This window comes from Microcaecilia unicolor, chromosome 8, assembly GCF_901765095.1.
Source record: "Microcaecilia unicolor chromosome 8, aMicUni1.1, whole genome shotgun sequence".
In the NCBI taxonomy this organism is placed as follows: domain Eukaryota; kingdom Metazoa; phylum Chordata; class Amphibia; order Gymnophiona; family Siphonopidae; genus Microcaecilia; species Microcaecilia unicolor.
This window is the reverse complement of record NC_044038.1, coordinates 188,035,873-188,058,258: the sequence shown is the minus strand read 5'-3', so window position 1 is coordinate 188,058,258 and position 22,386 is coordinate 188,035,873. Positions and strand designations below refer to the sequence as shown.

General features: G+C 43.0%; 1 protein-coding gene across 1 annotated transcript in view; it reads right to left on the bottom strand.

The window, feature by feature from the left end:
• The window catches only part of XKR7 (XK related 7), a 103,741-nt gene that overhangs the window by 33,815 nt on the left and 47,540 nt on the right, over nt 1-22,386 (bottom strand). The window contains exon 2 of the mRNA XM_030213333.1: nt 5,405-5,604. Coding sequence (XP_030069193.1) covers nt 5,405-5,604 — 200 coding nt within the window. The remainder of the gene's footprint in view (nt 1-5,404; nt 5,605-22,386) is intronic.

The window sequence follows — 22,386 nt, the reverse complement described above, 5'->3', positions numbered from 1 at the left end:
TAATGCGGCATTGCAAGATATTCAGTTCAGGGTTTTACATAGAGTACACATCACCAAACAGAAGGGGAAGGTCATGGGGCTGTGGGAGAGTGATTTGTGTGTTAAATGTAAGGCGAGTGTTGGCACCTTCTTGCATTCCTTTATGGAGTGACCGGTGCTGTCTTCATTTTGGGTGGGAGCATTGAAAGTCATTGAAGACACTTTGTGTTGTACATTTGATTGGTCTTACTCAGTAGTGCTGATGGGTAATGCGGCTCCCTTGTTACAGAAGGGCCGTGGAGAGGCGCAGTGCAAATTTTTTTTTTGTTATATTTGTACCCCGCGCTTTCCCACTCATGGCAGGCTCAGTGCGGCGGGCAATGGAGGGTTAAGTGACTTGCCCAGAGTCACAAGGCGCTGCCTGTGCCGGGAATCGAACTCAGTTCCTCTGTTCCCCAGGACCAAAGTCCACCACCCTAACCACTAGGCCACTCTTCTTATTGGCGACCTTCCTTATCAAAAAATGCATTTTACAGTCCTAGGCTGATACGGCTCCTCCTTGAATAGCTGCCTGGCATGGTTTTATGAGGGAAATGGCAAGTTGGCTGCTTACTTCTCTTAAGTTTTCGACCTTAGTGGGGCACCGTCAGTACCAAGGTATATGGAGCAGATATGTTTCTTTATATGTATCAGAGACTGCTGTGGTGGATACACTTCCTTGAGTGTTCGTGTGGAAGGAGGGGAGGGTAGGGAGAGGGGGGAGTGGTAGAGGAGGTGGGGGGATAAAATCAAATATTGTGAATCAGAGGGGGGAGTTGATGTTCGTCTTGGCACCTCAGAAGATTGGGATGAGTCTGTTCAGTTTGAATTTTGCCTTTGTGTATTCTGCTATGATATGCAATGTGTTTTGTTGTAGTGCTCTTGATACACTTCGTTGTAAGCATTTTTATGATTCTCTGATTCAATAAAGATATTTTAAAAATATATCTATGTTTGTGCAGCGCTGCGTATGCCTTGCAGCACTATAGAAATGCTAAATAGTAGTAGTAGTAATCATCAAACTTCTTAAACAAGTCAGGGCCGATCAAAGCAATCATTTAGCTGATTGCAAAAGTTAAAGCAATAGGTGGTCGCCTTCAAGTATGCCCCTGAAACATCTGTAGCTTGCTGCTATGTGCAACAAAGCCCTGATGGTAAAGAAAAATAAGAACCAGTGTAGAACACAAAATGTAGTCATTAATCTAGGATAGATGGCGGTTACCATTCCCACTGTGCAATATTTGTAACCACCAAGGGCAGGAGCTGCCCTAGTAGAATCTTATAGTGAATGAAAGCTGCCGACAGTCTCAGCATAGCGAAGGAGAATGAAGATCAATCCCCTGAGTATTCCACCAGAACGTGATCTTCAGGTTGCCTGTTTAGAAGGCCTGATGTTCAAAGAATTTAAGAAATCTTTTGCCAACCCTGCATCCTCAAAATATCTATCAGTCCCCTTATGTTATACTCTCAATTTTGCCAGGTATAGCGGTGACTAATTTTATTTTTTTGTCAAATAGAGCCACACACATATGGGCATGAATGCCTTCCTAGCAATTACAATTCAGGACAAATAGTCTTGGAAGCGCAAAATGTGTTGTTCCTCATAATTCTGAGAGAGTCTTGATCTAATAGTGTAGAGGATACCTTATTCTTGGCCATAATTCAATATTTGTAAGATTACTGCAAAGGGATTGGCGCCATTTTAGTGCCCTCTCCAACCACAGCGAGCCTAACTGCTTTCTGAGCTGTAATGACTACACAAACCACAGCTCCAGGAAGCCAACTAACTCACTGTCTTTAAGTGTAGCCTGATCAGTCTCAAGCTGTTTCTCCTGGAGTAGTTCTCCATACAGTGGGGGAAATAAGTATTTGATCCCTTGCTGATTTTGTAAGTTTGCCCACTGACAAAGACATGAGCAGCCCATAATTGAAGGGTAGGTTATTGGTAACAGTGAGAGATAGCACATCACAAATTAAATCCGGAAAATCACATTGTGGAAAGTATATGAATTTATTTGCATTCTGCAGAGGGAAATAAGTATTTGATCCCCCACCAACCAGTAAGAGATCTGGCCCCTACAGACCAGGTAGATGCTCCAAATCAACTCGTTACCTGCATGACAGACAGCTGTCGGCAATGGACACCTGTATGAAAGACACCTGTCCACAGACTCAGTGAATCAGTCAGACTCTAACCTCTACAAAATGGCCAAGAGCAAGGAGCTGTCTAAGGATGTCAGGGACAAGATCATACACCTGCACAAGGCTGGAATGGGCTACAAAACCATCAGTAAGACGCTGGGCGAGAAGGAGACAACTGTTGGTGCCATAGTAAGAAAATGGAAGAAGTACAAAATGACTGTCAATCGACAAAGATCTGGGGCTCCACGCAAAATCTCACCTCGTGGGGTATCCTTGATCATGAGGAAGGTTAGAAATCAGCCTACAACTACAAGGGGGGAACTTGTCAATGATCTCAAGGCAGCTGGGACCACTGTCACCACGAAAACCATTGGTAACACATTACGACATAACGGATTGCAATCCTGCAGTGCCCGCAAGGTCCCCCTGCTCCGGAAGGCACATGTGACGGCCCCTCTGAAGTTTGCCAGTGAACACCTGGATGATGCCGAGAGTGATTGGGAGAAGGTGCTGTGGTCAGATGAGACAAAAATTGAGCTCTTTGGCATGAACTCAACTCGCCGTGTTTGGAGGAAGAGAAATGCTGCCTATGACCCAAAGAACACCGTCCCCACTGTCAAGCATGGAGGTGGAAATGTTATGTTTTGGGGGTGTTTCTCTGCTAAGGGCACAGGACTACTTCACCGCATCAATGGGAGAATGGATGGGGCCATGTACCGTACAATTCTGAGTGACAACCTCCTTCCCTCCGCCAGGGCCTTAAAAATGGGTCGTGGCTGGGTCTTCCAGCACGACAATGACCCAAAACATACAGCCAAGGCAACAAAGGAGTGGCTCAGGAAGAAGCACATTAGGGTCATGGAGTGGCCTAGCCAGTCACTAGACCTTAATCCCATTGAAAACTTATGGAGGGAGCTGAAGCTGCGAGTTGCCAAGTGACAGCCCAGAACTCTTAATGATTTAGAGATGATCTGCAAAGAGGAGTGGACCAAAATTCCTCCTGACATGTGTGCAAACCTCATCATCAACTACAGAAGACGTCTGACCGCTGTGCTTGCCAACAAGGGTTTTGCCACCAAGTATTAGGTCTTGTTTGCCAGAGGGATCAAATACTTATTTCCCTCTGCAGAATGCAAATAAATTCATATACTTTCCACAATGTGATTTTCCGGATTTAATTTGTGATGTGCTATCTCTCACTGTTACCAATAACCTACCCTTCAATTATGGGCTGCTCATGTCTTTGTCAGTGGGCAAACTTACAAAATCAGCAAGGGATCAAATACTTATTTCCCCCACTGTATCATCAAGCTTATTTTCCAGGTCAATGAGTCTTTTATTTATGGTGGCAGTTTGACTCTCCTCCATCTCTTTGTCCTCCAGGTCACTGAACCATTGTTGTAGATGGTCAAATTCGAGTCCATAACTGTCTAGCCTTCCATGAGCCGCCTCAGCCTGGTCATATATAACCTGTAGCTTCTTATTCAAGGTGGCTTCCACCGCTGCCATAACCTCAGTAGTGATCTCCGCCATCCAAGCCAAGCACACTGAAGGGCTTGGCAGGCCTTGCCATCTTGTACCTGGAGCCTTGCTCTTCTTCGTCTCTCTCTTTCACTGTCAGACGAATTTCTTGACCCCCCCCCCCAAAAAAAAATATAGCTATCTGAGGACTAATCACTTGTTAGGCAAAAACGTTTTATTCAAAAGCTGCTTTTGTAGCAGATGTGGAGGGGCATAATCGAACGTGAACGCCCATCTCCATGGGCATCTATGTCCGCGAACGGGTACGTGAAGGGGCGGGACAGACTATATTTTCGAAAAAAATGGGTGCCCATCTTTTTTTTCAATAATACGGTTTGTGCCCGGCAAATGCATCGGATTTGTGCGGATTTGAGCTGGGCGGTTTCGTTTTTCAGCGATAATGGAAACCAAACAAATCCAAGGCATTGGGTCGTGGGAGGGGCCAGGATTCGTAGTGCACTGTTCCTCCTCACATGCCAGGACACCAACCGGGCACCCTAGGGGGCACTTGTAACAATTAGAAAAAAAAAAATTAAATACCTCCCAAGTCCATAGCTCCCATCCCTTGGGTGCTGAGCCCCTCAAATCCCCCCCCCCCCAAACCCACTGCCCACAACTCTACACCATTACCATAGCACTTATGGCTGAAGGAGGGCACCTACATGTGGGTACAGTGGGTTTTGGGGGCTCCCATTTACCACCACAAGTGTAACAGGTAGGGGGGGATGGGCCTGGGTCCACCTGGGTGAAGTCCACTGCACCCACTAACAACTGCTCCAGGGACCTGCATACTGCTGTGATGGAGCTGGGTATGGCATTTGAGGCTGGCATACAGGCTGGAAAAAAAAAGTTGTTAAAGTTGTTTTTTTTATGCTGGGAGGGGTTAGTGACCATTGAGGGAGTCAGGGGTGATCATCCCTGATTCCCTTCGGTGGTCATGTGGTCATTTAGGGCACTTTTTTGGGACTTGTTCATGGAAAAAAAGGGTCCAATAAAAATGACTCAAATTCGCGCTAAAAACGCCTTTCTTTTTTCCATTATCGGCCGAAGGCGCCCATCTCTCCTCAGCTGATAAACACGCCCCAGTCCCGCCTTCACCACGCCTCCGACATGCCCCCATCAACTTTGCCCGTTTCCACGACAGATTGCAGTTGAAGACGCTCAAAATCGGCTTTCAATTATACCGATTTGGGCGCCTTTGCGAGATGGGCACCTATCTCCCGATTTGGGTCGAAACCTGGGCGCCCATCACTTTCGAAAATAAGGCTGATAGGGGTTAAAAACAGGGGAGTCACAGGAGCTCTATGAGTCAGCATCTGCTCTCTTGCATGGTACCATGTGACCCCCTCCCCCAGTCAATCAGGTTTTCAGAATATCCATAATGAATATGTATGAAATAGATTTGCATACATTACCTCCATTGTATGCAAATCTATCTCATGCATATTCATTGTGAGTATCCTAAACACCTGACTAGTTTGGTGTGTCCCAAGGACTGGGTTGAGAACCCTACTATAAAAAAAAGTAGGCACCTATATTTCTTTATAAAATAGGCTTAAAGAGGTACATTCTTGGTGTCTAAAAACAGGACCCCTCTTACAGAATTACCCTCAGTGAGTCTATTTCACACAGAGAGGGAGTGTGGCCAAATGCCCTTTTGCCCATCAGTTTTGCCTGGCCCTATCAGCTAGCAGTACTGATGTCAAAAGACATAGAAGCTTACCCTGAGGAGCCTCAATATAGGTTTGTTGAAGCATGATGCTCAACTGAAGAACGAGCTGAGGGGCACTCTTCAAGAATGTCTCCAAAAGTCGTAACATGCTGATATCAGCACTTTCAAACATCATGCGCCAGTAGAAGTGGTGTTGATGGCGCTCTGAGTACCAACGGCTCTGGAGGCCAAGATACAGTGCACGAAGGTATCTGTGGAGAAAAGAGAAAATGATCTATTTCAACAATAAAAATCAAAATGATTCGCAAAAGGGTTAATTTTGAAAGGCTTACGTGAGATCTAGTTGCATAAAAGATGGACTTATTTGCATACAAGGAGGGTTAGGTGCAGCAAATAACTTTGTAAAGGGGATAATGTGCACATACAAGAGCAGTCTCATGTAACTCTATGCACATTAAAAAGAGGTTTGTTACAGGCATGTTTAGGGTGTGCTGCCAAAGCAAAGCATTGCACATATCTTATAACACCAGTATCTTATTTATTTATTAGGATTTATTAACCGCCTTTTTGAATGAATTAACTCAAGGCAGTGTACAGTAAGAATAGATCAAACATGAGCAATAGGCAATTACAGCAGTAAAAATATTCAAATAACAATACAAAGTATAGCATAGTATACTATTTGCAATGTCAACACAATATATAATAAAACATTTTAATAGACAGCATAGGGCATAAGCAAAGATGAAACAGATAGATAGGTAAGAGAGTAAGAGGAGTTAGAAAATAAAGTAACTAATTTAAAGAAAGTTGCACATGAGGTCAGAGAGATGGTTAAATATTATTTCTGCTAGGGTAGGAGTGGATAAACCTACAGACATATCAAACATGGAGCACATTTGTTCACCTGCTATAAAAGATGTTCTTGATTAGTGATTGTTAACCTATCCACCTTGTCCTCTCATTCATCTTATTCTGCTTTTTTTCCATAACTACTGGTTTTATTCTGTTCTAGTCAGTGTCTGTCTCTGGCTTTTGTCTATCTACATGCTTGTTCATTGCCTGTGTCTCTGAAGCTGTTTGTTCTTTGTCTCTGTCTACTTATCCTTGCTGTGTGTGTGGCCTCTCTCTCTCTCTGTGCCTGTGGTAGTATATCTGGACCTCTTGGTGTGTTTCTGGGTGTGACTGTAAGGTATTTCTCAAAGTAATGTCTCCAAATGGGTTGGTTTGGAGAGAGAAATTTAAACAAATTTTTGGTGGCCTATTCCCCCACATGGTTAATGTGTTCTGAAAATAAGCATTGGAATTACTAATAACTCATCATTTTCAGAACCCAGCAACCATTTAGGGGAACAGATCATCTAGGATTTATTTAAATGTTTCTCCGTCATATCCTCAAATAACCTTATATACTACTGTCAACAGTTTTAAAATGTATCCTCACTTGCACTGGCATCTAATGTAATGCTACTAAAAGTCCACACATTCATAATTATTTTTGGAGATATATTTTATATCGTTATAACCTGACATTCTGCCTGCAAGAGGGAGTGTTCCTTGAGAATGGAATAAATACTGTCATGTGAATTAAGACTGAAGAGAAACCATAATATTTTACAGAAAATGCTAAACACCTGGTTGTTCTCCAAATTTGGAAGAATAATGATAAATATACAGTTAGATAGTTTTGTGGATTGATATATATTTGAGATGGTTTTAGAGGTTTACTTGGCTGGGGTCATTTTCAGGAGGGAATATTAATTATGTTAGGTGTTGATAATTGCCTGGATATAACTTTGACAATTATTTTGATACATAAGAACTGCCACACTGGAGGTCACGTGATGACGTGAAGCAAAGTGGACGTCTCTGAGACCTGCTCCGACCTAACTCCCCAAAAACCGGCAAAATCAACGGCAAAAATCCCTGGAAGATTATCAGCTTTGCGAAGCAGAGTAGTTAAAGGCGAGAACTCTGTGAATCGGGGCTTGGAAAGGCGCATTGCAGTGTGGAAAAGCGGGTATGCCCGCCAAGACTCCGCGGGGGAAGAAGAGTGCCTGCATTTCACAAACCAAAATGGCGGCGGCGCCTGGCGCTGAAAAAGTGGAGGAGATGCCATCGGAACTAGTACGTGACCTCGCGCAGCAAATTACAGTACTGTTGGAAGAAAAACTCTCCAAATTGCAAACTTCGGTTGACCAGATCCGGGAGTCCATTGAGAGGCAGAGTGCGCGAATACAGCAAGTGGAAGATAGAGTTGCGCAATGCGAGGACACGGCGGAAGGCGCGAATGGAAGAATTGCAGCGCTTGAGAGAAAGTGTGAGCAGCTGGCACAAAAGGCAGACGACCTCGAGAATCGAAGCAGGCGCAACAACATCAGAATACTGGGCATACCTGAATCGATCAAAGAGAAGGAGCTCCGCAGGTTCGTGGAACAGTGGCTACCCACACAGCTGGGCTTGGACCTGGAAGGGGACAAACTGCGAGTGGAGAGGGCCCACAGGGTGGGAGCAGAACGCGCTAACGATAGCAGGCCACGACAGGTGATGATCAAGATCTTGAATTACATGGATAAAGAGAAAATCCTGCAAGCGTACAGAGGGAAGCGTGGCCTGGAGTACGAAGGAAAAAAAATACTGCTGTTTCAAGATTATTCTGCTATAGTGTCAGACCAGCGGAGGAAAATGGGAACCCATTGCAAACGCCTATATGATAAAGGAGTCCGATTCGCTTTATTGTATCCAGCAAAAGTCCGAGTCTTGCATGACAATAAAACTTTGTTTTTCACTGAGCCTACAGAATTGGAGATGTTTGTGAACCAACTGTGATAACAGTGACGAGTGAGACCCACAATGTTTGTAGTCAGCAGGCTTGAACGCTGAGGAGAGTGGAGGTGCTCCGCAGGGCCTAAGACACCTGGCAGTACAGCTTTTACAATAACTTTAATGAAACCTGCGGAGGGCTGACTGATGCAAGATGGAAGCAAGGGACACTATTACTCTGTAGTCAGTTGGTATCTTCAGAGCGAAGGAAGAGGACAGATAAGTTTGCATGCAAGACGGGATAAGCTGGGGATGGACCTTTCTAGAAGTTTTCCTTTCCGGTTACTGTTTGAATGTTTAAATGGTTGAATATTTAAGTTACAATAATCAGTTTAACTGCAAAAGCTGTTGATAATAGAAATGTTTCTTTCTCTTCCTTTTTCTCTCATTATATCTTTCAGGGATTCATATGGGGGGGGGGGGAGGGGGGAGGAGGGAGAGAAGTCTCGGGAGAGTTGGTGATGTGTTGGGGGCATGAGTGTTGTGATTCGTTGAGGCTGGGGAGTACATGTGAATCACAAGGGAATTTAGTGTGGGGGAAGGGGGGAGAGGGTGGTGGGGGGGAAGGGATAGGGGGGAGGGAGCTGTCTTGTATCCTCATTGCAAACAGCGAGGAAAACTTCAAAGGGTCAATCGCAACAGAGACAAGTGGTAAGAAGGACGCATGCTTTTCAAGGGACCATACATATGTACGTGGTCTGGGAGCTCAGCTGGGGGGCTCCTGGAGAGAAACGTTATTTGACAGTAAAGAGCATTGCAAATGCGAAGTATATAGTATGAATGGCACATCTTAAAATTGTATCTTTGAATGTTGATGGGGTACATTCCCCGGTAAAGCGCACAAAAATCTTGCAGGCTTTAAAGAGACAAAAAGCGGACATAGCACTCATACAGGAAACACACTTGAGCAAATTAGAACACCTCAAATTGAAGAAAGATTGGGTAGGTGACATATATTTTGCAGCATACAATGGCAGGCAAAGGGGGGTGGCTATATTAATAAAGAAAACGGTAGCGTTTCATATGCACCAGGTATATCAAGACCCAGAGGGCCGTTTCATAATAGTGGCAGGAATGCTGCAGGGTGTTGCAGTAGGATTCTGCAGTATATATGCACCTAATGTCTACTCTCACAAGTTTTATTCCACACTGTTAGCAAAAATAGCCACCTTTAGTGATTATAAGCTGATAATAGGGGGAGATTTCAACATCACAAGCGATCCCTCCATAGACTGCAAACCACCTAAGAGAGCGGGGAAAGATCATGATGAGAAGGGGGTAAATTTACTTATGAGGGAATTAGAGTTAGTAGACATTTGGCGTCACCAGCATGTAGATGAGTGTGACTACACTTTCTTTTCCCACCCACATGTAGTCCATTCGCGCCTTGACTATCTGCTAGTATCCCACTCGATGAGTTCCATTGTGGTTAGTACAGGAATTGGAATACCAGATGTATCTGATCATGCTCCAGTGTGGGCGGAACTAAATTGGGAAGGGAAACATTCGATGCGATGGCGAATGAATCCAGCTCTGTATCAAAATAGGGAGTTCAGAACATATTTGAGGAAGAGCTGGATGGATTACATAACAGACAATGACACGCAATCAGTAAGTGCAAGAATATATTGGGAAGCTGCAAAGGCAGTATTGCGTGGAAAAGTTATGTCCTATGTCGCGTCTCAGAATAAAAAACGTGCCTCCCGCTTAACAGCTCTTACATTGGCTTTAAGAGATGCCCGAAGAGCTTTTATCATTTCTCCTTCTGAGAGTAACAGGAAAGCCTATGTGACATGTCGGAAAGAAATGAGGGAGGTATTGGATGCAGGAGCGCTGTACAATATCCAACTATATAAGTACAGGTTACACCGCTGGGGCAATAAAACAGGTAAACTGTTAGCGTCATTGGTGAAGCAGAAATCACCGAAAAAATACATTAGTAAGATGAGAGATGAGGGGGGGCGGGTTTTCAAGACCCAACCAGAAATACAGAAGGAATTTGTACGCTTTTATTCAGAATTGTATAGAGAAGGCTCTTTCTCTGAAGGCAAGTGTCAGGAGTTTTTTGCTAAAGTGGGGCTCCCCAAGTTACAAGAGGACCAAATAAAGCTTCTTAACGCTCCACTCCAGGGGAAGGAGATACAGAAAGTAATTAAACGCCTGCAGCTAGCTAAAGCCCCCGGGCCAGACGGGTTAGGGCCGGAATTTTACAAGATACTACAGGATGTAATTGTTCCACCGTTCGTGTCAATGTGCGAAGAAGTGAAGGAAACAGGCATTATGGGACCAGTATTAAACCATGTACATATAACAATCCTTCCTAAGCCAGGAAAGGATACTGAGGTGGTTAGCTCTTATAGGCCTATCTCATTACTCAATCAGGACATAAAAATATTGGCAGCAGTACTAGCAGACCGTTTGGGTCAGGTTGTTCCCTGTCTGGTTCACTCGGACCAGGTGGGATTTGTTAAAGGAAGATTCGCCTCAGCGAATATTTTGAAAGTAAGTCGAGTTTTATTTGAGGGCAGAGGACGGGCTGGGGACGCAATTGTAGCGAGTCTGGATGCTGAAAAAGCGTTTGACAAAGTAGTCTGGGAGTACCTATTCTGGGTGCTAGGGCACTTTGGAGTGCGAGGGGAATTTTTAGATTGGATACGAGCGCTTTACAGCAAACCAACAGCGCAAATTATAGTCAATAATTCCCTTACGGAATGTTTTTCATTGAAGGGAGGAACCCGGCAAGGGTGCCCACTGTTGCCATTGCTATTCATTTTGACATTGGAGCCGCTAGCAGCCAGGATAAGGCAAGAACCTGCAGTGAGGGGACTCAGAGTGGGGGGAGAAGAGTATAAAATTAATTTATTCGCGGATGATATGCTTTTGTTATTAGACAAGGCGACTACCACGCTGCCGTGTGTAATGGCCCTCATTAAAGAGTTTGGGGATTTTTCTGGGCTCACTATTAATTTTGGGAAATCTGAGGCATTGCCAGTCAGTAACCCTTGTGATAGCAGGGCTCTGCAAAACTTTCCTCTGGCTTGGGCTAAGGAAGGCATTAAGTATTTGGGAGTTTTTTTAAGTGCAGATCCCTCATGGGTATACAAGAAGAATGTAGTAGCACGACTAGAGGAGGTCAAGAAGCTCTGCGGAAGGTGGAGGGATCTGCCATTGAGTTTTTTGGGCAGAATAGCCTTGGTAAAAATGGTGATGCTGCCTAAGCTAATTTACCCGTTGCAGATGATACCACTGTGGGTGAATAAATCGGAAGACTGTATGTATCGAAGTGTGGTAGGTACTTTCATATGGCATGCGAGACGTCCGCGGATATCTTTTGTGAAGTTAACCTATAGACGTGATCAGGGGGGCCTTCGATTGCCGGACCTGAGAACTTACAATGTGGCAGCGCTGATGCGCTGGAATCATGAATTAATGTCAGGAGAGGGATTTTATGCAGTAAAGGGTTTTTGGGAGAGTTGGTGTGGTCCGAATGATCCATTCACTGTTCTGGAATCGTGGGTAATCAAAGGTGCCAAGAAGATAGTAGAGAATCCATATGTAGCAGCATTGCAGAAGGCTTGGAGGTGGTGGAGAGGGCACGGCGGGGCAAAACAGGGAATGAGTCCTTTCATGCCGTTAACAGGGAATATGGCCTTTCCAGCAGGACTTGGAGCATCGGTATTTGGCAATTGGCGTGCGAAGGGCTGCCGTTTTATAGGCCAGTTCAGAAAGGAGGGGGATGAGGCATTTCCATCATTTGATCAGGTTAAAAATGAGCTCCAGATCCCGGGATCCCAGTTCTTTGCATACCTGCAGGCGAGGGACTACATACTGAGTGTGGAACGCAGTGGTCAGACGAAGGTGCGGTTCACGCAATTGGACTATGAATTTTTGCGACTGGCTCCAAATTTCAACAAATTGACACAGTGGTGTAAATTGATTAGGCAATTTCAAAGGGCAACTCACATAGCCAATTTAGCAAATACATGGAGCAAAGACCTAGTTGAGAATATTTCTGAGGACCGGATGAAGGCGGTGTTCAGAGACCTGCATAAGGTGACGCCAAATGCAGCCCTGCAGGACATCCAGTATAGAGTATTATATCGGGTGCATATCACTAAGGAAAAAGGGAAAGTATTGGGGATGTGGGAGGATAACTGCTGCAATAAATGTGGGATAGGTGTGGGCACTTTCTTGCACTCATTTGTGGAGTGCCCCTCATTGCATGATATATGGGTAGGAGCGCTGGGTGCAATTGAGGAACTCCTGCAGCGCGCGGTGGAATGGAAATACTCAATCATTTTGATGGGTTGTGTGGAGTCCTTAAGGGAGCAGGGGCTGAGAGCTGACCAAAGTAAATTTGTTTTACTAGCGACTTTACTGATCAAGAAATGTATTTTGCAGACGTGGGTGGACAAATTGCCCCCATCCCTGGAGCTATGGAAGAACTATATGAAGGAGATGGCTCATTGGGTACTTACAGCGCTTAAGCATTCAGTTTCATTGAGCAGCCGCCAATATAGAGATATATGGGGGAGAGTGCTGGCTCGATTTATGCTACAGGACCCAGTCTCTGAGGAAGGAAAAGAAAAGGAAGTGGTGAACGGACAGCAAGGGGGAGGGAGGGAGGGAGTTTTGAGGGAAGGGATAATTGGCTGGGGAGGGGGGGAGCAAAAAAGGCAGAGGGATGGGAGGGGGTAAAAAAGGGGGGGGAAATAAAAACAAAATTCATGGAAATAAGGGCATCAATATCTGTTTTCCCTTTATAGAGGGGGCAATGGTTTCAAATGTTTCTCTTTTTTTCTTTTTTCTTTCATTTTGTATTATAGTTTGCCGATTCAATTGTTTTCATGTATCAATAAAGATATTTCAAAAAAAAAAAAGAACTGCCACACTGGATCAGACTGAAGGTTCATCCATCCCAGTATCCTGTTAAACAACATTAGGAACTTTACCTCTCTAGCTTTTTCTGAGGTGATATTTATCCAGTGAACTGAGGTACTGAAATCATTCTTTATTACAGTGTTGAAATGTAACAGAAATTAGGGACGCTAACAAATTTGTCATCATCTATCTGACAGGTGGATGGTAGTATAGCCCTACTAGTATTCTCTTTCCCTTCACACATGGAATTTATATCTATTAGTGGCAACTCTAGGCATAAAAATGTGGGTGGTTACAGGGGGAGTAAGCTAGGTATGGGGGGGGGGGGGCAAGCCAAAGTGACACTTCTGCACAGCCTACCCCTGTCCCCCCTCCTTTTAAATTAGCCATATAAGACACCACAGCCTTCTATGCATAAATAATCTTCTCCAGCCAGTTTTAGCTACCCGGTAAAACCACCATTATCCAGCATCTCATTCAACAAATTCTTCTATTTGGGAGTAGAGTTTGAATTCTCTAAGGACTGGACAGATTCTCAATACAAACCCAGTTCCTATCACAAACTCTATTCCCTAATCTATCTATCTTAAAATCAATTCAGAACCATCTAAATTTCAGGAAATCACTGAAGACCATCCTGTTCAAGAAGGCATACCTTCCAGACCCAACTTAATTTACTACTTTTTTGGTACAGCAAAATCCATGGACCCTATTGATCATTTATTATCTTTTATTATCTTTGTTGCTTTATACAATACCTATACGATTACTATTATTACATTGTTTAACTGTATTTTACTGAACAGTAGTCTGCCCTATGGTACTATGTAAGCCAAATTGAGCCTGCAATTAAATGGGAAAATGTGGGGTATAAATGTGTTAAATAAACAAATAAATCCCCCTTACAACATGCCATACAAAAAACATTCAAATTGTGATTATTGCCTCAGGAACAACATACACTCCTTCCACTCCCAGATACTTTGTTTAAAGCAGACAGGTTGTTGTTTATGTGGCGACTCTACAGAATGAACACTGGTCCTCAGCATTTTAATTTTGGGTGACAAGAACCGCCTTTGGGAGCCCTTGCCTCAGATCTTGCTTTGGTTATCCTTCTTCCACCAGATCTCTGAGATACTTATATCAACATTTTAATTTAGTGCTGTATACTGTAACCCTCCCATTTTATTTTTTAGACTTCTAGCATTTGTATACAGGCATTTCAAAGTGTGCTATTTATATCTGCAAAAAGCTTTACAGTTGACAGGGATAATTTACAATCTTTACTCTCTATATGCTCTTCCCTTAAAGGTACCTAACTTACTTTTGCCTTTGTTGTAATTTCTCTTATCAGGGCACATTAATTTCTTTTTTTGGATAGTATCCTTCAAAGATACCTCATTCCAAATTATGCACTTCTGAGTGACTGTCAGCTTTCCCCCAGGTTCTAGTTTAAAACCTGTTCTCCTTTTTAAATCCTAGTGTCAGGAGCCTGGTTCCACCTTGGTCAAGGCAGAGCCCATATTTTCGTAATAGGGTTCCCTTTCCCAAGAATGTTGCCCAGTTCCTAACAAATCTAGGGCCCCTTTTACTAAGCTGCGACAAAAGGGGACCAGTGCTGGTGTCGGCATATGCTTTACACGTGCGCTGAGGCCCCCTTTTACAACAGCTGGTAAAAGGGAAGTCTCGCCTTCCTGCAGGAAATGGCTGTGTGGCAAGTAAAGCACTTGCCACACAGCCATTTCAGGGGGGGAGGAGCCCTTACCGCCACCCATTGAGGTGGCAGTAAGGGCTCCCAGGTTAACCCAGCGGTAACCAGGCAGCGCACGTCATTGCCTGATTACCACTAGGTACAGTGCTACAAAACTGAATAATTTTTTGTAGCGCCGGAAATGACTACTTGCTAGGGTTGGGTAGTACCACCGGGCTGCTGCGATAACCCGGTGGTACATAGTAACATAGTAGATGACGGCAGAAAAAGACCTGCACGGTCCATCCAGTCTGCCCAACAAGATAAACTCATATGTGCTAGTTTTTTGTGTATACCTTACCTTAATTTGTACCTGTCTTTTTCAGGGCACAGACCGTATAAGTCCGCCCAGTACTATCCCCGCCTCCCAACCACCAGCCCCGCCTCCCACCACCGGCTCTGGCACAGACCGTATAAGTCTACCCAGCACTATCCCCGCCTCCCAACCACCAGCCCTGGCACAGACCGTATAAGTCTACCCAGCACTAGCCCCGCCTCCCAACCGTCTCTGCCACCCATTCAAGGCTAAGCTCCTGAGGTACTTCCTGTATAGTGAGCGGTAAGCCCAAGTTGGTAAAAGGAGCCCCTAAATTCCTCTTCCTTGTACATAACAAGATAAGAGTAGCCATACTGGGTCAGACCAATGGTCCCCAGTATTCTGTTTTCCAAACAGTGGCCAAGCCAGATCACAAGTACCTGGCAGAAACCCAATTCGTGGCAACACTCCTTACTACAAATCCCAGGGCAAGCAGTTGCTTCCCTTGTCTGTCTCAATAGCAACTATGGGCTTTTCCTCCAGGAATTTGTCCAAACCTTTTTTAAACCCAGATACGTTAACTGCTGTTACCTCGTCCTCCAGCAAAGAGTTCCAGTGCCAAACTATTTGTTGAGTGAAAAAATATTACCTCCTATTTGTTTTAAAAGTATATCCATGTAACTTTCTTGAGTATCCCCTAGTCTTTGTACTTTTGGAACGAGTAAAAAATCAATTTACTTCTACTCTTTCTACACCACTCAGAATTTAGACCTCAATAGTATCTCCCCTCATCCGTCTCTTTTCCAAGTTGAAGAGCCCTAACCACTTTAGCCTTTCCTCATACAAGAGGAGTTCCATCCTCTTTATCATTTTGGTTGCTCTTCTTTGAACCTTTTCTAATTCTGCTGTATCTTTTTAAGATACGGCAACCAGAATTGAACGCAATACTCAGGGTGTGGATGCACCATGGAGCAATACAAAGGCATTATAGTATTTTCGGTCTTATTTACCATTCTTTTCCTAATAATTCCTAGCATCCTGTTTGCTTTTTTGGCTGCCGCTGCACACCGAGCAGAAGATTTCAGCGTATTATCTACGACGACACCCAGATCTTTTTCTTGAGCGATGACCCCCAAGGTGGACCCTAGTATTAAGGTAACTGTGAATCAGATTATTCTTTCCACATTAAATTTCATCTGCCATTTGGATGCCCATTCTTCCAACGTCCTAAGGTTTTCCTGCAATATTTCACAGTCCGCATGAGTTTTAACAAACGAGAATAGTTTTGCATCATCTACTACTACTACTACTACTATTTAGCATTTCTATAGCGCTACAAGGCGTATGCAGCGCTGCACAAACATAGAAGAAAGACAGTCCCTGCTCAAAGAGCTTACAATCTAATAGACAAAAAATAAATAAAGTAAGCAAATCAAATCAATTAATGTGAACGGGAAGGAAGAGAGGAGGGTAGGTGGAGGCGAGTGGTTACAAGTGGTTACGAGTCAAAAGCAATGTTAAAGAGGTGGGCTTTCAGTCTAGATTTAAAGGTGGCCAAGGATGGGGCAAGACGTAGGGGCTCAGGAAGTTTATTCCAGGCGTAGGGTGCAGCAAGACAGAAGGCGCGAAGTCTGGAGTTGGCAGTAGTGGAGAAGGGAACAGATAAGAAGGATTTATCCATGGAGCGGAGTGCACGGGAAGGGGTGTAGGGAAGGACGAGTGTGGAGAGATACTGGGGAGCAGCAGAGTGAGTACATTTATAGGTTAGTAGAAGAAGTTTGAACAGGATGCGAAAACGGATAGGGAGCCAGTGAAGGGTCTTGAGGAGAGGGGTAGTATGAGTAAAGCGACCCTGGCGGAAGATGAGATGGGCAGCAGAGTTTTGAACCGACTGGAGAGGGGAGAGGTGACTAAGTGGGAGGCCAGCAAGAAGCAGATTGCAGTAGTCTAAACGAGAGGTGACAAGGGTGTGGATGAGGGTTTTGGTAGAGTGCTCGGAAAGAAAGGGGCGGATTTCATCACCTCACTCATTGTTCCGATTTCCATATCTTTTATAAATATGCTAAATAGTACTGGTCCTAGTACAGATCCCTGTGGAACTCCACTGTTCACTCTCCTCCATTCAGAGAAATGACCATTTAACCTTACCCTCTGTTTTCTGTCCAATAACCAATTCCTAATCCACACCAGAACCTTGCCTCCTATCCCATGACTCTAATTTTCTCAGGAGTCTCATGAGGAACTTTACCAAAAGCTTTCTGAAAATCTAGATACACTACATCAACTATCTCACCTTTATCCACATGTTTATTCATGCCTTCAAAGAAATGAAGCAAATTAGTGAGGCAAGACTTCTCTAAGCTGAACCCATGCTGACTCTGTCCCATTAAACCATGTTTGTCTAAGTGTTCTATAATTTTATTCTTTATAATGGTTTCCACTATTTTGCTCGGCACCTAAGTCAGGCTTACCGGTCTATAATTTCCCAGATCACCCCTATAACCCTTTTTAAAAATCAGTGTCACATTAGCCACCCTCCAATCTTCAGGTACTACAGACAATTTTAACAACAGGTTACATATTACTAGCAGCAGATCAGCAATTTCATGCTTGAGTTCTTTGACTATCCTTGGATGTATGCCATCTGGTCCAGGTCATTTACTACTCTTTAATTTGTCAATTTCACTCAGCACATCTTCCAGGTTCACTGAGATTTCTTTCAATTCCTCCGCATCATCACCCTTGAAAACCATTTCCGGTACAGGCAGATCTCTTACATCTTCTTCCGTAAAGACAAAAACAAAGAATTCATTCAGTTTCTCCGCTATGGCCTTGTCCTCCCTGAGTGCCTCTTTTGCTTCTTCATGATCTAATGGTCCCATGGATTCCCTCACAGGCTTTCTGTTTCTGATGTACCTGAAAAAGTTGTTACTGTGAGTTTCAGCCTCTGTGGCAAGTTTCTCTTCATATTCTCTTTTAGCCTTCTTTATTAATGCTTTGCATCTGACTTGCCAGTGCTTATGTTGCTTCTTATTTTCTTCGTTTGGGTCCTTGTACCATCATCTCTTCTACTCACAGAGACTCTGAAGCTCTGCCTACCTCTTGGGTCATACATATGGAACTGGGAGCATTTCTGAAAATGCTATTCTTGAGGTTCTGGAATTCAGCTTTTTATCAAAGAACCTAAAATGGTTCTGAATCCTCTCTCTCACATCTTCCTATGTCATTGCTACCCACATGTATCAAGACTGTGGGCAAATCTATAAATTAGGCACTAATTATGCCTATGCGCATAGATATTTAGAATACTAGTATGTATGCATACATATGTGCACATATACTCACGTATATGCCAGTATTCCACCAAGTGCTATTCTGTAAATACATGCCTATCTTGCATAGGGGGCCCACATATGGGTGGCGCATGGATGGGACATAGGCAGGGCTCCCACTTACACAGATAATTTAAAAATACTATAAGCTGTGTATATCTCTGCCACATTTAGGAACCCTATGGCTGGTGTAAGTGCAGGTGCCTAACTGTTAAGCGCATCAATGTCAGATTACACTAGTGTTCTATCAGAACCTACGCATCTATGTTCTGTTAGAGAATAGGCTTCTACCACGTGCCCTTGGGGCACCTACATGGAGGTGCCCAGTTATACAAAAACGTGCCTGATCTATTATGGGTATATATATAAACACACACACACTTTATGTATGTATACATATATGTCAATACACACACACACACACAAATGGTAGGGGAATAAAATACCTAGATCAGCTGAAGTACTCCTTACACTTCTGCATATGAAAACAGAATTACCCCCTGTGTGTCTACAGGAATGCATATACCTTGCAATGTCACCCATTTGCCACCTCTGGAAGGGCCTACATATAGACCATATAAAAAATAAGCATGCTCAGTTGTAGCTTAAGGCGATTTACATTCAAGATACTGTGGGTATTTCTCTGTCCCTAGAGAGCTTACAATCTAATTTTGTACCAGAGGCAAAGGAGGGTTAAGTCATTTGCCATGATCACAAGCATCAGCAGCAACAGGATTTGAACCCTGGCTTCCTTGGTTGTCAGCCTGCAGCTATAACCATTAGGCTGCTCCTCCATTCCTCCACACATGTACTTTTATGTGGATATGTACCCGTACAATTGTATAATACTCATTTTCAATCTGTAGAATATGCTTTTTTACAGGTGGAAAATGCATTATAGAAACAAAGATAGATATGTCTTACCTGATTGCTGTGTTTGCATGTATTACTTCAGTTTGTATTGTACTGACAACCTATAACTTATATTAGATACTTCCTGCTTGGTGCTGTAACCTTTACACTCATAACCTAAATGTTGCATGTGACCCCCCTCTCTCAAGTCTGGTTGAGACCCACTTTGCTCATATCTCACAACACAAAAACCCTAAAAATGGGGAAGCACATCCTAAAATGACCAAACAAAAAGCTTGCACACTGTAGAACAGTGAAATCATCAACTTGTGCTGAATACCAGGTAAGTTTGAGTGCCCATACATATGGTTTTGTAGTCTTATATAATCTTAGTAAGGTTTTGGAAAATACAGTATATTTTTAATCACATATGCTTTCAGGAGTGGGTCTCATTTTTTTCATTATACATTGAACTCATTCATATTATTAAACACCATAGTTTACACATATAGCTGAGAGGCCGATGATGGTGAGTGTGTGAATGAACAGCCAAATATGCGGAGCTTTTATTATTTTGTGCCACTGAATGGGAAATACTGGTTCAGATTCTGAGGTTCTCCCAGGCTCATCACAATTTTTATAACTAAACTAAAATTGTGATGTGTTTTTACATTAACTTCACAGTTAATTGGAAATCCAGCCACGTGTAACCTCTGGCCCTATTGGTAATTTATAAGAAAGTTCTTGTAGTTGAAGTAATTGATAGCATTTTGAAATTTGGACTGGAGGCTGTTGGCCTTGTGGTGATTTATAGACTCACAGGGAAATGGAAAGGTATTGCAGAAGATCTATTTACTTTCTTAGGCCGACCTCAAATGTCAGTTCTGTTATTATAGTTGGGGCTTCAAATTACATTTGGAAAATGAGGATCAGGATTTTTTTTTAGACAGGGACAGTTAGGAATTTTAAAAAATATTAGAACTACAGCTAATAAACTGAGGCAATATCATGAAGCAGGATGAAGGTGGGAGGGTTGCCTTTAGTGGTTAATTGGAGCTCTACACGTGTACTTTGATCATATCACTCACTACAGGAATTTACTATGTATATGATTTCTGATAATAAGCTGAAGAATTATGATAGGGACTGTTTAGTATACAGCTGTCTGGTTTTGCAGATCAAGTCAGCTTTGTATATATAACTTATTCCCTTATTTATGATCTAGTAGGGCAATTAACTAGTTTGTGTCTTCTTGGTCTTCTCACAGACCATAGACAGGCTTGCTTAGACCTAGTAATGGGCCATAAACTTTAATAAGTGTCTGTTTGTTTGCTTCAAACAGGCTCTAAAACATAACACAGAGACATTTTCAGTGAAGGACAAGTATGAGTGATAAGTATTCGAGGGAAGGCGGTTACAAAGGGCAAATTATGAATATTTGAGGAAAAATACCAAAGAAACAGAATTATGTGAAGGTGATCTTAGAGGTCAGAGTTGAAGAATACCAGATAAGTAAGAGAGAAAATATAAGGCATTAAGTGATTGGACAAAATTAAGCTTCAATATTCTGCCTAAGCACATCTTGTACTAAGTCAGAATCTGAGAGCTTCCAAAGAAAACAGAGAGAGAGAGAGAGAGAGAGAAATTTTATTTTCCTTATACTGAAATTTATACTGAAATTTGGACTGATAAGAATTCAATTTTCTGTAATACTGGGATAAAAGAAATTTTATTGTAACCATTTGTTTACTCTAATAAATTTTAGCATTATTATAAAAAAGAAAAACTGAACTCTAAAGTGTTTTTCCTTTGCCAGAATGGCTTGCTTTTTTTCAGTCTCTTCTGTTTAGCTCCCCCCTTAGAGGCAAGAAGGGAGTGCCCTATACATTTTTGTGCCCCGATTGAGGAGCAACTGGGATATGGCATATTGCCTCAGGTGGCAGACCTTTGATTCTGTGATGGACATGGAATAGAACGTCCCGACCGATCCTTAACTGGGTGGTGACTGCAGCACTGAAGAAAGGTGTGCAGACGACCATGAATGCAAACGGTCCAGTCTGAGGAGATGGAGACACTGAGGGGTGCCGGCCGATGATCCACATCTAAGGTGATTGAGTGGTTTTGTAAGTATATGCCTTCGGAAACATCCGGTGGTAAGTTATATATGTATATATGTTTTCTGGTGTATTGTAGGTGTAGAAAATTTAGTTGTGTGTGTGTGTGTAACTTGATAGTACTGTTTAGGTGCTAATATGTCTTCCCCGTTAGAACAAGTTTGTTTGCAGTATCCCCTATATAAAGATGACTTAGTCAAATATTCAGAGAAATGGGTTGACTAAGAAAGATTCACAGTTCCAGTGGCCTAAAGAAGGTACTCTGGAGACATATTCATTGTTTACTCTTTTGAACATTTTTGAGCAGGAAAAAAAAAAGGGAATTCTTTAACTGATCATTTAAAATTATGAGACCTTTGGAATAAGGCAGTTGATAGGGGTAGTTCCCCATCGGCGCCACTGCCTCCTCCATATAATCAAAATGAGACAGTGTAGAAAGTTCAAACAAATCAATCCCATTAACGGAATCCCCTGAAGTAGCAGCAGGATATAAGGCCCCTCCATTAGATGAGGATTTGATGTCTGAAACCTCCTCATCAGTGCAGGACTCTACAGTGTCCATGCCACAGTTAACACCTCAGAAAAAATTAGTTCCTAAGGAGTCAGGGGCTTTGCTATCTTCTACTTTTATACGTTCTCCACTAGATAATAATACAACAGCTGATATGCAGTAGAGTTATATTTCATGGCCAGTACAAACAATGCCTTTAATGGATCCTGTAGGGTTTGTGGAAACTTTAGCTGGAATGGGTGAGCAGGAGGAAATAGGGCAGGTAGATGAATGAATTAGGCGTTTTGAAGAGGAAATCAGCACCATCACTAATTTACCTGTCCAGACTAAAACCCCTAAGGAAATAGAAGCTCGTGCTGAAAAATCTGACTATTTTGTGGAACCTTGGGTTGCTAACTTAGCAGGATGGATGGAAAATTTAAGCTCTCAAAGAACACCATATCCCAGGGAGGGCTCCTTTAGCCCTACACATATGAATACTGCTCGGTTATGCATTAGGGGAGCATTAGAAGAC